The sequence below is a fragment of the Lytechinus variegatus genome, chromosome 19, assembly GCF_018143015.1.
Source record: "Lytechinus variegatus isolate NC3 chromosome 19, Lvar_3.0, whole genome shotgun sequence".
Lineage (NCBI taxonomy): Eukaryota > Metazoa > Echinodermata > Echinoidea > Temnopleuroida > Toxopneustidae > Lytechinus > Lytechinus variegatus.
Window position 1 is genome coordinate 572,654 of NC_054758.1, and position 15,125 is coordinate 587,778.

The window sequence follows — 15,125 nt, forward strand, 5'->3', positions numbered from 1 at the left end:
CACGACGCGCGCGTACGCGCGCGTCAAAATTTCAAAATGCTCAAAATCATTTTTTGACCAAAGTAGAGTACGTTTCAGGTCATTTTAGGCATTTCAAAATTTTGCGCGCGCGCTTCCGCGCGTAACGCCTTAACGCAACGCAAAACACTGTTTTTTTACATCTTTGCATTGATAATAAAATTCTGAACAATTTGATACCTTGATCAACCTTCTACGACCATTAATGACGTAATTAACACCCGTTAACTCTGCAGCACGTGTGCGCGCGAGCTCTCACTATAGGCCATATATGGGCAAAAACATGCCTATTGCAAATTCACTGTAGCTCTTTAAATAGTCCGTTGACCCCCAATTTTTTTTCATATATCGATAGAGTATTAGTTGTAGATTTGATTTCATGTCACCATTGTCCCTCAATATGATCATGACGTCATCAAAATGGCGCCTAAACTAAAAATTTCATTTTTTAAAAAATGACGTCATCAAATTTATGCAAATTTGGTTGTAACTTCTCGAATATAGATTGTTTTTCGCCCAGATTTCGATATGTTGTAGTTTAGAAAGTACTCTTTATGCTTAGTAAACATAAATTTTCGTTTTGAGAAACGCATCATTGCGTAAAACAGCGATGAAAAGAGGCATGTCATTTTTCCTCATTTTGCGTGTAATCTCTATGGGACATGACTTTTTTCTCAAAACTAGATTCGACATTCCTCTATTTCGTGAGCCATATCTCCATTTTTTCTTGTCGGTTTTCCCTGAGCTTTAGTATGTTGTAGCTGAGATTCTAAGCTTTCGAAAATGTGTCCACCATTTTTTGATCAGATGCCGGATCATGCCCGTATTTCGCTTGCAAAATTGGAATTGTAATTCTCAAATTTGCTTACGTGTAAAGTCTATGGGAAATATGCTAGCTCAATCGGTTAGGCGTCAGACTTGCATCTCATTCAACCATGCGGGCAGGGTTCGAGTCCGCGGTGAACATGATTTTTTTTTTTTTTTTTTTACTATCTTGCACACGATCAATCATAAAAATTCTAATATATATAGCTTAAATATTGCAAAATAAAACAGATTATAATTATTTTTTTTTTCATATTATATATATAATCTATCATATCCGTCCATCTGCTATCTGTTATAAATCTATCTATATTTCTATCTATCTATCTATCTATCCATCCATCTGTCTGTCTATCTATCTACCTACATGACATATATGTCTATCTCTCTTTCAAATATATATCTACCTGTTTGAATATGTCTCTCTCTCTCTCACTCTATCTATCCATATATATGTCAATCTGTTCATCTACCTACTTTGTATATGTAACTGTCTATCTCTCTCTCTCTCTGTCTAATAATAATATACCTATCTGTTTAGATATGTATATTTATCTATCTTTCTATATATCCATCCATCTATCTGCCTGTCTATCTATCGTTCTAAATGTTTGTCTGTCTGGCTATCTATCTATCTATTTCTCTTATATATATCTATTTGAATATGTCTATCTTTCTATATCAATCTATATGTCTCTTTCTATCTACCTACCTATCTATCTGTCTATCTATCTATCTATCTATATGTCTGTCTATTTATGTTTTATTAATATAACACCTATCATTTATCTCTCTACCCATCACTTGATCCATCCATCGCGCCATCCATCTATATATATAAACATGATCTATCTTCTATATATCTGTTTGAATATGTATGTCTGACGATTGTCATCACCACATTAATAATCACATTTGGCAATGGTCAAAATTTATTCTTTGGATGTCTACGATCAAGATTTATCAATCATATCTAAATGATTCATTTCATACATTAGCCGACGCTGAATGAAAAATCATGACAGACCACCTAAATTCGTCCGCATGACGAATTAAATTCTAGTTATTATTAATTTACTGTATCACTGCATACACACTCAGCCTATTGGCCGTTCTACTATTCCGTGCAAAAGTAAAAGTAATAGTACCACATATACATGTATAAAAACAAATGGTCTGATGATAAAACAAAGTAGAGTACATGAAGACATGCATATCACTTGGATGAAACAGGCTTTCTAAGGACTTGCCTACTTATAGACGGGTCAATATACGACCAAAATACCCTTACCCGGAACAAAATTGCAACAAATGATTTTCAACGGTTTGTGCACTATTTGACCTCAGGAATAACATACTAAAAAAAAAAAAACAAAATTCGCATTTGGGAAAGTGGTTATTTTCAAGATGGCGTCCAAGATGGCCGCTACTCACTGAAAATGGATACAACTGACTCATTGTCCACCCTCGAATCCTATTTCGATTCGTATTCCATGGTCAAGGGGGTAAAAAAAATTGTTGATACAGGCTAGAAATGCATTATAAGCCCTCCAGTTAAGTGTACCGGGCAAATCCAAGATTTCGCCCAAAATGGCTGCCGTAGGCTGAAAATCCACAATTCATCTAAGTGCTTTAATTTGGTTTTTTGTTCAAAGGTTTTAAGGGTGAAGTAGTGAATTGGAACAAATTACAAGGACACGCAGTGGTCTGGTGTGTCAAAAAAAATTTAGATGGTGTCCAAAAATCCAAAATGGAGTTTAAAATGGCTGTTGATAATTAGAATGGACATATTTCATTGTATATGCATCCGGGTCATAATGATTTTGCTGTCTAGACCGTGTTTTTAATGGTCAAATAAGACATAGGGACAAGTGACAAGGACAGTCAGTGGTCCAAGATGGCTTACAAATGAAGTCTAACATTGTTGTTGCTACTTAAAAAAAGAACGACATAGTTGATTCAATATCCAGAAATATGATTTTTATGTCTATACCATGGTTAATTGGGTCAAATAATACATTGGGGCAATTAGTTACAAAGAAAGCCACTGGTCTGGTATATGCAAAGATCAGCGATGGATTCCAAAAATTGATTCCGAAATGGCTGCTAATACTTAAAGCGGACAAACTCATTTCATTTTGGCCTGGGAGATGTGATTTTGATGTCTAAACCACTGGTTTCAAGGGTCATATAATAAGATAAGTTACAAGGGCAGTCAGTGGTCTGATATGTTAAAAAATCGAAGATGCTTCCAACAATTGATCTTAAAATTAGGCTGCTGATACTTAGAGCGGAAATATCTCATTTCCTATCGGCCTGGGAGATGTTATTTTGGTGTCTAAACCACTGGTTTTAAGGGTCAATTAATACATTAGGGCAAGTTACAAGGACAGTCAGTGGCCTGGTATTTCTAAAAATCTATGTTGACTCCCAAAAATTGATTCTAAAATGACTGCTGTTATTTAAACCGGACATAGTTTATTTCATATCGGCATGGGAGATGCGATTTTGGTGTCTAAACCACTGGTTTTAAGGGTAAAAATAATACAGGATGTATCGAAAAAAAGGAAACCCAAATTTGATCAATAATAATTTCAAAAATATAAATGTGGCAATAGTGGGGTTTATATCAACAGATAGATCCACTCATCACATTTCTTATGATAGCACTCTTAGCTCGTCACCCTCATGCGTCACTGAACACCATCGTTCTGAAAAAGTGTTACAAAATTTCAAGTGGTTCACTCTCACGCATCTTTCATTTTCAAAATTAAACTTTTTTAGGATAAAGACAAAATGATGAAACATATCAACAATTATTCATTTCCAAACTTTGTTTATTTTTCTTCACTTCTTAATCATTTCTTTTTTTAATGTCTGTAACAAATAATAAGTCTCTGAACTCTTCAAGCTAATGCTGATGAAATGAGAAAGAAAACGTGAGTGTGATGAAACCAGATTTTTTGCTTATGCTCCAAGTCAATCGATGTGTCCCCCTCCTCCCATTCATGACATGTCTCACTTGTTCAGGGTTTGCCCTCAATCTGTCCACCTCAATTTGAATTCTCTCCCTTAGTTCTTGAAGGGTACCGGGTGGTGTGACGAAGACTCTGTCCTTCAAGTATCCCCAAAGAAAAAGTCGCAGGGTGTCAAGTCAGGTGATCTTGGGGGCCATTCCACTGCTTGGTGCATCGCAATCACTCGCTGATGGAAGAGCTCCCTGAGTCGATCTGTAACTGCTCCAAGTCGATGAGCTGGAGCTCCATCTTGAGCCCACCAGAGATAGCGGACCATTCCATTTTCTTGCTTGGGAAATTATTCTCCAACTGTGGGAAAACTTGCTCGTTGATCATCGGAGGTAGGTTTGACCATTAATGTTTGCATCGAAGAAGAATGGGCCTAACACTGCGCCGTTTCCACAAACACCAACCCATACCGTAACCTTCTCTCTGCTGCACCTCTTCTCAAAGTTGAAGGCAGGAGGATGCCGAGACGGAGCGTAGTGGACGTTGTTCTTCCTATTTGCCCCTTCGTTGAGTGCGAATGCTGCTTCATCACCAATAACCAGGTTCCTGATGAATCTTTGGTCTCTGTTGCAACGCTGCAGAATCCACTGAGAGAAATCACGTCTTCTGTTCAGATCTGCCGGCATAAGTTCATGACGAACATGTAGCCGATATGGATGGAGATTAAGATCAAGCCTTGTGATCCTGTTAAAGGAAGCCTGTGTGAGCCCAACTCCATTTCTGCGAGCACTTGTCTGATGAGGATGGTGTTCCAGTTGCTGACGGACAGCCTCAATGTTTTCCTCTGTCCTTGCTGACTTTCTTCTTCCTGATCTTCCTTTGTTCAGATTATGGCTCGTTCCTTCTGCTTCATACTTGCGCACATTAAGCCAAATTGTCTTCTTGGTAGGGGGGTCCCTATCCGGAAACATTAAATGAAATGCTTCTTGAGTCTGGAGATAACTCCTTGTCTCATGATACTTTTTTACCAAGAAAGATCTCTGTGCAGTTGTGAGTTGCACCATGTTGGAAATCATGGAGTAGGAGCCTTGTTTAGTTAAATGAATAGACATTTCTAATTCATTCACCAAATTCAAAAGTCATTGGAATGCTTAACTGAAATCATTTGAATTGCTAATCATTTTGGGGCACATTCAAAGAAGCCACTCAATAGGCAATGAAAGTGAACCACCGTGTCTTTTGTATAAATATTTCAAAAGGATGGTATTCAGTGAAGCGTGGACCCTGTAAGCTATGTTAGGTGTCATTGAAAAGGGAAAGAGTTGTAGTTTTTAATGACATGACTATTATAACAAAAAAATTCCATATTTTCCAAATTATACTCGATCAAACTTGGGTTTCCTTTTATTTGATACAACCTGTACATTAAGACAAGTTTTAAGGACAGTCAGTGGTCTGGTATGACCAAAAATCCAATATGGCTTCCAAAATTGATTTTAGAATAGTTGCTGATAATTAAAAGTGGCATGCATAACTCATTTTAAATCCGCCTGTAAGATATGATTTCGGTGTCTTAAATATGGTTTCAAGGGTCAAATGATATATTTAAGGACATGTTACAATGACAGTCAGCAGTGGTCTAGTATGTCAACAATTCTAAGATGGTTTAAAAAACAGTCAAAATGTCTGATGTTACTTATAAAAGGACATAGTTTGTTCAATATCTGTCTGGGGAATATGAGTTGGGTGTCTAAACCATGGTTTAAAGGGTCAAGTCATACACTAGGGTAAGTTGCAAGACCAGTCTGTTGTATGTTAAAAAAATCCAAGGTGACTTCAACAAAATGGGTGTAAATTCACTGTTGTTACTTAAAAGTATAGTTTATTAGAAATACACCTTGGAGGTATGATTTTGGTGTATACACTAGAGTTTAATTTCATCATTTCATTTCATTTATTTTCCACAAATCAATCAAAATACAAAGAAAAACATACAACTCATTCCGAAATAGTATGCATAATTACAATATAAAAGCAGATTCTAAGTGGATGGACCTAAAGTAAAGCAAAAGCTTGTTGTGGATAGGCCCTTAACAAATAATTTATGTGTAATCATTGATAGCTACAAATAATTATAGAAAAAATAGAGCTGAGCTCGGAGAAAGTTACAGAAACTGGACAAGGACGAAAACAGAGAACGTTACAAAGAACAGGGGCACACAGGTTACTAGACAAGACAAGGAGGACAAAACAAGACATAAAAGAAAGAAAGAAGGAAAGAAGACCCGTCTATTATATTGCTGTTCATTATTGCGTCGTTAAAGCATGACGTAAAATATTTTGACAGAATTGATCGTATGCCAGTGGAATAGTAGACGGGTCCTTTGTAAGGGTAAAGGTTTAAAGGGTAAAGTAATATATGGGTAAGTTGAAAGTACAGTGAGGTGTCACGTATGTCAAAAAATCGAAAATAGCTTTAAAACTTGGGGTTTTAAATGACTTTTGTTACTTGGGGATATCATTTTGGTGTCTACACTAGGGTTTCAAGGGTCAAAATATACTTTGGGACTGGTTACCATGATATGCAGTTATCCAGTTTGCCTTAAAATCTAAGTTGGCTTAAAAAATGGTTCCAAAGTGACTGCTGCTCCTTAAAAATGGACATAGTTAAAACAATATCCACCTGTGAGAAATAATCTTGGCGTCTACACTTAAATGCATGGGGATAAGTTATCATACTGTTTCATGAGTTGGTAACAGCACCCATTTTTATGAAATTTAAGAATCCACCATGGGTTTTTTTTTATTGGGACATAATGTAATATTAACCATCCTTGTATTTGTCCGAATGTATTATTTGACCCTTCATACCACAATTTAGACACCAACATTATTTCTTACAGATAGATATTGTAGAACTCTGACCATTATTGAGTGATATGACTCGTTTTGGATGCTTTTTTTTAAAACCCTCTTGCATTTTTTTGCAATTTGGACAACTTCACATCAATGTAACCAGTCCAAACACATTATTTTAACCATGAAACCATAGTGTGGACACCGAAACCACATCTCCTTGGTGGATTTCAAATAAACTATGTCCATTTTTTAAAGTAACAGCAGTCATTTTAGACTCCGATTTTTGCAAGCCATCTTGGATTTTCGACATACTGGACCACTGACTGTCTTTGTTACTTACTTTCTGACTGTTAAAACATGGTATAGACATCAAAATCAATGCCCTTGACGGATATTACATGAAATATGTGCATTTGTAAATACCAGCGGCGTATTTGTACTATTTTTTAAGCCATCGTTGACTTTTGGACATACTTGACCACCCATCGTCCTTGCAACTTATCCCAATGTTTTATTTGACCCATTTAACCTTGGTATAGGCACAAAAATCATATTCACGGATATTGAACAAACTATGTTTTTTTTGTAAGTAGCAACAGCATTTTCTTACTCCATTTTGGGAAGCCATCTTGGATTTTTTAACATACCGGACCACTGACTGTCCTTGTAACTTGTCCCAATGTATTAGTTGACAATTGAAACCATGGTCTAGACGCCAAAATCATATCTCCCAGGTGGATATGAAATGAGCTATGTCCATTTTAAGTATAAACAGCTATTTCAAACTATTTTTTTTGGACACACAAGACCACTGGCTGTCCTTTTAACTTGTCCCAATGTACTACTTCACCATTAAAACCATTGAATAGAAACCAAATTAAAGCCACTTAAGTGGGTAATAGATGAATGTTTGGTTTTTTTAGCCTACGGCAGCCATTTTAGGCGCCATCTTGGTTTTTCCTGGTACAATGGAGTGGTAATATTCACTCTACCTTGTATAAATTAATTCGTTCACCCACTGGACCATGGAATATGAACCGAAGTAGGATTCTAGGGTTGATAATGAGTGAGTTATATCAATTTTTACTGAATGGCGGCCATCTTGGACGAAATCTGGAAAATAACTACTTTTTCATATGCGGATTTTGGTAGATTTTTAGTATAATAATAATAATAATAACGTTTTATTTACCAAGGGTAGCCACTTCAGTTAGGAAACTGCTCTACCAGCGGGCCCTGCATAACACAACATGTTATTATTACCCTTCTCCAATCTTAATGCTGAGCGCCTAGCAAGAAGGAAGAAGGTCCCATTTTTATAAGTCTTTGGTCTGACTCGGCCGAGGATCGAACCCACGACCTCCCGTTCATGAGGCGGACGCTCTACCACTGAGCCACCATGCTCGTGTTATTCCTGAGGTAAATACTGCCAGAAACAGTTGAAAAATCATTTGTTGCAATTTGTTCCGGCCAACCATATATTGACACGTCTATTACTGAAATTCGCTTGATTCAACTCCAATAATAAGGATAAAAGCTGAATGGAGGAACATTACTCGAATAACGTATTTAATCATTGGCTCAATTCAAAAATAGAAAACGTATACAGTGCGTCCCAGAAAAAACGAAACCGAGATTAAGCGATCATTTATCAGTACTTAATCATAAATAAAATAGACAAATGACCTACTAATTTAAAGCTTAGAATCTCTTCTTTTTTTATCTGATATTACTTAGATTATTTCTCATTCACGCATGAGTGAGCAAATACAAGTTGAAGAAAGGATATCAAAAACTCATTTGGCGGGGTATCTGGGTTTCAAAAAGAAAACCACATTTTTGAAAAGTTCAATATCTCCCCTTTAATTTGATACCTAAATTATAGAAAATGGTAAAGAAATAACAAAGTTCTGGTCATTTGAAATAAGGCTTGAATTTCAATAATTTCATAAAATGAAGAGGTTCTCCAGGCTGGCTTTCAAACTCACTCGACACTCCGTTTTCTTGACGATCAGCCATGCATTAAATCTTTTGTTCACCATGCGAAAGTTTTCTGGGAAACCGGTGAAAACACGTTTATCTCATGAAATTATGGAAATACAAGCCTTATTTCAAATGACCAGAACTTTTTTATTTCTTGACCATTTTCTGTAATTGAGGTACCAAATTGAAGAACAGATATTGAACTTTTTAGAAATGTGGTTTTCTCTTTGAAACCCAGATACCCCCCGCCAAATGAGTTTTTGGTATCCTTTCTTCAAATTGTTTTTGCTCACTCATGCGTGAATGAGAAATAACCTAAGTAATATCAGATGGAAGAAGAGATTCTAAGCTTTAAATTGGTAGGTCATTTGTCTATTCTATTTATGATTAAGTTATGATAAATGATTGCTAAATCTCGGTTTCGTTTATTCTGGGACGCACTGTATAAGTTACATAATTACTTAATCAGTTATGCTTATGTTTCCGTATTGGAAAACCAGGGGCAGATCAAGGATTTCCCAAAAGGGACAGGGGCGTTTTTTGTTCACGAAATTAAATAAGTAAATAAATAAGTAAATGAAAATACAAGAAAAATTTCCTCACTTCCGAATGAAAGTGATTTATGCCACGACAAGTTTGACAACTCAAAAGGATGAAAGAAGGACAACAAACGGTGTATACACGATATTGTCCACTACAGGATTATAATTCTTAGACAAAGTGTTCTCTAAAAGTGTATGAACAAGTTGCTTGTGAAATAAATTGTGACAATAATGAAATCAATCATCTGTTGTTACCTTTGGTTTCTTCGTTGAGCTTTCTTTAAATGTGATCTCAAATCCTCCCCAGCCCCACCACACTCGGAATTCTTCTTCGGAGATTGGAGCCTTATATCCCTCCAGGATCTTTCAAAAAAAGTACGATTTTTTTATTAAAAGGCCTTGAACTATTGACTCTACTAAAAAATAGTTAATTTGTATTCCGTAAAATCATGGTATGAAAAGAACATTCGTTTTTTTTTTCTGATTTCAAAACGGAAAACATTGAGTGAAAATAAATTCTCATTTTGAGGTTTTAAAAAGAATAAAGGCCGTTGACCACTTATTTGAATCAATAATAAAATGTGTAAAAAGAAAAGAAAAACTCTGTTTCCTAGACTCACTCCGTATTTGATTTGCTGTTAGAGTTGAAAAAAAATCAATGCTTATTTGCCATCAAATTTTTTGTTTTTGTCTTGACAAAACAGAAAATTAAACGAATCTTTTTCTTGTTCTTTTTTTCGTTTTAACTCAACAGAATATTGCAAGCGTTTTCTCGTTTACCCTTTTTTGCTGTATCGTTTTCGTTTTCGCTTTCACAAAACAGAAAATTGAACACAGGCCCTTTTGTCTTTGTCAATATCAAATATTCAAACCCAAAAATGGAACCAGAGAAGGTATTAGAACATGTAGAGTGAAGGAATGTAGAGTTGACCTAACATCAGATAAAGAACTCAACAGACTTTAAGTAGGAAGTCAGAGTCCAGAAAAAAATGACTTATATAAAAAAAATTCCATATAAGATGAAGTCCCAAGCAAAAAATTGTTTCTTGCTGTCCGATTTCAATTATCTTTCAAAAAATAATTAGAAAAGCATGTTCGAAAGGTTAAAACAAAAAATCTTCACTTCGCTTGCTCGCGGCTTAAAAAAATTATTACATTTGCCATGTTATAAATCATCTTAAAGTGCTTGGTTTATCAACGCCACTGCGTTGAAGTGTGCTGTGTAAAACTTATACCAGTGATTCGAATTAAAGTAGCGGCCACTGTCAAGGTTTAACATCTTTGAAATGGCTTAATCTCCAGAAGTTCCGGGGGCTCTGCCCCTAGACCCTACCCGCATACCAATGCAATACAGATGGAAGAGATGTGGGCCATGGTTCCTAAAACAATTTCAAAGACTTGTAAGACCAGGAACAAAAAGGAGAAAAGAAAGGAAAAAGCAAATGTAAAATATGTTATTTCCTGAACGGAATAAGATGTTAAAATCTATCAAAAGGTAAGTTCTCATAAAAAGGTGAATTTATGTGTTCACTTGCTTCACTCATTCACAGATTTTCTCAAAGCTGTACCCCCTTCATTATAGAGCTTCGTACAATCATAATCATCATGTATATTATCGGGAAATTTTACCGGCCCCCTCCCGGCTAACAACCCCTGTAAGCCCCTGGTTTGATGCATTGTAAAGATAAATTTGACATCTTTAATTTGTATCTGCACTGATTTGTCAAAACAACTGGAAGGAAAATTGGTTCGTATAACGGCCTATGATCAGAGTGAAGAAGGTTGTTAGGTCCGGGGGCGGATCCAAGATTTCCCAGAAGGGGGGGGGGGCACATTTTCCCAGGATGAAATTTGACAAGCAAAAATAAAAAAAGGGTTTTCAACCAAAAATAAGGACATTTGGCCAACGAATAATATGTGACAAACAAAAAAAAGAGGCTGGTTTGAATTTTCACATTACAAATTTTAATTGTGCCTCTAAAGGAGGGGGGGGGGGGCACGGTTGGCTTCCCCTCATCCCGGATCCGCCAGTGGTCGTTTCGATTATCTATCAAAATTGACACTAGGAAAAGGGGAAAGAAAAAAGACTAACCTCACTTTCTTTGATGCTTGCATCTCTCACATGAACATAAACCATGTGATCCTCATTCCTCAGAGCTGGTACAGGAATACATGGTGTACAATACAAACGTTTCCCAGTGAACAATCGTCCTATGACACCACTAATCCAAAATTCAGAAAAGTGATCTAAAAATATCTAGATCATAATCTCTGACAATACATCGTGGATTACTCGTGCTGGTTGAATGAATCACCCGAAACCTTGTCGAACCTAGTTGTGAAAAACATACATGTTACATTGATTTTTGGCCTAAACCATCTAGCAAAGAGACCGTCATTTGTTTTTGATAAATGCAGAAAGTGAAATGTGAAATTTTTCAAGCACATAATAATATAATTTTGGGGATGTATTAATAACGGTATAACGAAGAAAGTCTGATGAAATATGAACAAACTAAGATTTAGAAATAAAATGAGAAGATGAAATGTGTAACAATAGTAAGGCCTGTATAACCTCCATCATCAGTTTTAATACATCTTGTTTTTTTCAGAAGTAGAATGAACGACATAGCGATTTTATTGAACAAAAAGAGGACAAATTTAATAGAATACTTGAGACAAAAGGTAACAAAAACCCAGCAATCAATGGAAACACATGACGAATAAAAAAAACAAATGTAAGGTGGAAAGATAAATAAGGAAAATATGAGGGTAAAAACTGAGAGAGGAAATGATAAGATAAAGCCACATTTCTCACAGAACAGAAAGCGGACAAAACAAATTACAATTGGCTTGAGATACTTTTTGAAAGGAAAGAGCCGGGTAATTTGTTTAATGGATGGTTCATTTTAATTAAAAGACTTCGCTAGCCAAAGAATACTTATTCGAGTAGACTCTGTATGTAGAAGCGGATAATGATCATGCTTAGATTGCCTAGTGCAGGACATAAAAAACCCTGATGAAAAGTATATATATACTCGACTGAGCAAAGGGCGTCCTCAATGAGGTCTACTGTATGATTTACATATCAGAGTTGAAGATGAAAAACTTGAAGTCACGAAAAACATAAATAATAGGATGTACCATTATTGCGATAGTAGATTAAGACTTTTGCATGCTCTGACTTTGTAAATACACCACAATGGGGCATCGTTATCGTCACAGGACTGTCAAAGACAGCATCAGAAGGCGACATCTTCAATCCAACCGATATGATGGCTTCTTTTTTCTTCAGCTCCAGCTCAGGTGGGACCTCTTCAATCACTTCCACAGTGATGTCCTTTGCTCTGTACATTTCATGCTTAGAAATTCTGACAGTAATACAATACTTTTCCAGACTGATCAAGTCATATTCTTCATCATCCTCTTCGCTTTTTATAGTTTGGGTGTGAGTTTCATTCTGCTCACTCCGCTCCCTCTTAACTGCAGGGTTTGGATCATCCTGATGTGTAGGGAAATCCTCTGAAATTGTTTCAGTAGATACTTTTGATTCCTTGGGACGTTCTGTATTAAAGATCAAGTGCACCCCTGTTACACCCACAAATGTAATAAACACCCACAAATGTAATAACGCCCACAAATGTAATAACACTTTAACCACAAATGTAATAACGCCCACAAATGTAATAACACTTTACCCACAAATGTAATAACGCCCACAAATGTAACACTTTACCCACAAATGTAATATTTTTTGATCGCCCACAAATGTAATAATGACTTTACCCGCAAATGTTAAAAATTTGAAGGGATTTTCGGCGAATCTGTTTTAAACTAAAATCCTATAGTACATGTAATGCTTTCATATAGCGCAAAGTCACAGTCTTTTTTATCCAGACTTACTGTTTCTGTAGTACACCATCGAATGCAGCAAAGGCTTAAATTTGTTCTAGCTCCTTACTTGAAAGAAATTTACTGGCCCTCTCTTCTAGGGTAAGACGGGCATGTATCATATATATGCTGGTAGTAAAACGTCATTTAGCTGTCAAAACACGACGAAGACGACAACATCTTATCCGCCATCGTCGATTCTATATATAACATATAGCATATAGACCAATTTCACAACGTGAGAGGGCAGCAGACTGGTCACCATACTGCGGTGGGCGAATCAACTTTTACATGTTTTATAGTACACAAGTCAATAGGGTCTTTGGTACATTCGTTCGATTTTTTTTATTTTGGACCACTTGAGCAGATTTCTTGTAAGATTCACAATGAGCATTAATCGGAGAAGTTCAGGTCGCAGCTGTGCTGTGTTCAATTGCCACAACAATTGGAGAAAGCTTCAGGATTGGAAGCAAAGTGAATGTGAAATTCACTCGCCTTGGACTCATGAAGCCTGTTTGTGTGTGAAGCCGTACTCCCTGCATAGGTTTCCAGGCCGTGATGAAGGAATGCGTCGCCAGTGGCCCTCTCTTCCCCTTCCTCCTTTCTCCTTCCTCTCTGTTTTATTCTCTTGCCTTGTCCCCTCCTTTTGGATACTTATAGGCCTGCATAAAATGTGGGGGGTGTTTTTTTGTGGGGGGGGGGGGGGGGGGGGGGAATTTATTTGATCATGCTTAGATGGAAATATCAGTCCCTCTCTCTCTCTCTCTCCCTCTCTATCTCACACTATCCCTCTCTCTCTCTCTCCCTCTCACTATCCCCTTCTCTGTATTACACTATCCCTCTCTCTCCCTCTCTCACACACTCTCTCGCTAGCCCCCCCTCTCTCTCTCTCACTACCCCCCCTTTCTCACTATTCCCCTCTCCCCTCTCACTACCCCTTTCCTCTCACACATACTCTCCCCCCCCCCTCTCCCCTCTCTCATCCTCTCTCTCATCCTCTCCCTCTCTCTCACTCTATGTCTCGTTCACTCTCCCGCTACTCTAACACTATTTACTAGCAACAAGAAGTGAGCTCCCTGATGAAAACCAACAGCGATTCTTGGTCATCATCAACTCACTTTTACTGACAAAACTAAGGGGAAAAAGTAGCCAAAGTGCAAAAATTCATCATACCTTCATCGGTCAGATATGGCCATTGTCTTACATCGTCTACCCAGGTGTCCATGCTTTATTTTATTGATTTATGATGAAGTTAATGACACAATATCAGAGCTTATCTGTCATCTTTCATTGAATTTGTACACAGAGCCAATCGCGGTCAGCGCACTTGCCCACCGCAGCAATGGCGTCGCCGATAGAGGGCCAAATACATAAACCGGCCGTGAAATTGGTCTATACAGCGAATTAAAAAAAAAACGCGAACAAGGATACATGCATTGTACAAGAGCGCGTTTGCGGAGTCCTTTACACAAGGGTGAATGGCGGAATTTCCAGTCGAACCAATGGTATATTAATATTTTAATTTTGAGCTCAGGAGCAGAATTCGATGGCAACATGCTGCATGTATTCACAGATAATGTTTTTTGCTTGAATAAAAAACTCCAATAGCCACAACACTAAAACTTTCAAAGCTATGACATTTATTTTTTTTTCACAAATCAGTTATTCGCACAATTCAGTGATATGCAAATGAGAGAGCTGATAATGTCCATCATTTATTATTTATTTTGCAATTTCATTATTTGAATTGTACAATATTTCAATTTCTACAGATTTTACAATAAATATCCTGTCTTTTTGAATCACAAAATGTCGAAACAATGAGAATTATTGATGTACTGGTAGAAATAACACTTGTTTTACATGATAGTGAGGAGAAAATTAGATTACAATATTCCATGAAATGAAATACAAAATAGATATTGAGTGGATGTCATTTGTGTCCTCATTAGCAGACCAGTATATGTGAATATAACTATTTTGTGAAATTAAGCAAAACTTTAAAATGTCATGGCTTTCTTTTTTACATCCAATCTTGCAT

At 36.7% G+C, this 15,125-nt stretch overlaps 1 protein-coding gene across 1 annotated transcript in view; it reads right to left on the bottom strand.

Moving 5' to 3' along the window:
* The window catches only part of LOC121406104, a 35,369-nt gene extending 23,851 nt beyond the window's left edge, over window positions 1–11,518 (bottom strand). The window contains exons 1-2 of the mRNA XM_041597120.1: window positions 11,286–11,518; window positions 9,449–9,556 (exon numbers count right to left, since the gene is read on the bottom strand). Coding sequence (XP_041453054.1) covers window positions 9,449–9,556; window positions 11,286–11,330 — 153 coding nt within the window. The 5' untranslated portion in view covers window positions 11,331–11,518. The remainder of the gene's footprint in view (window positions 1–9,448; window positions 9,557–11,285) is intronic.
* Between the last annotated feature and the right edge of the window lie 3,607 nt (window positions 11,519–15,125).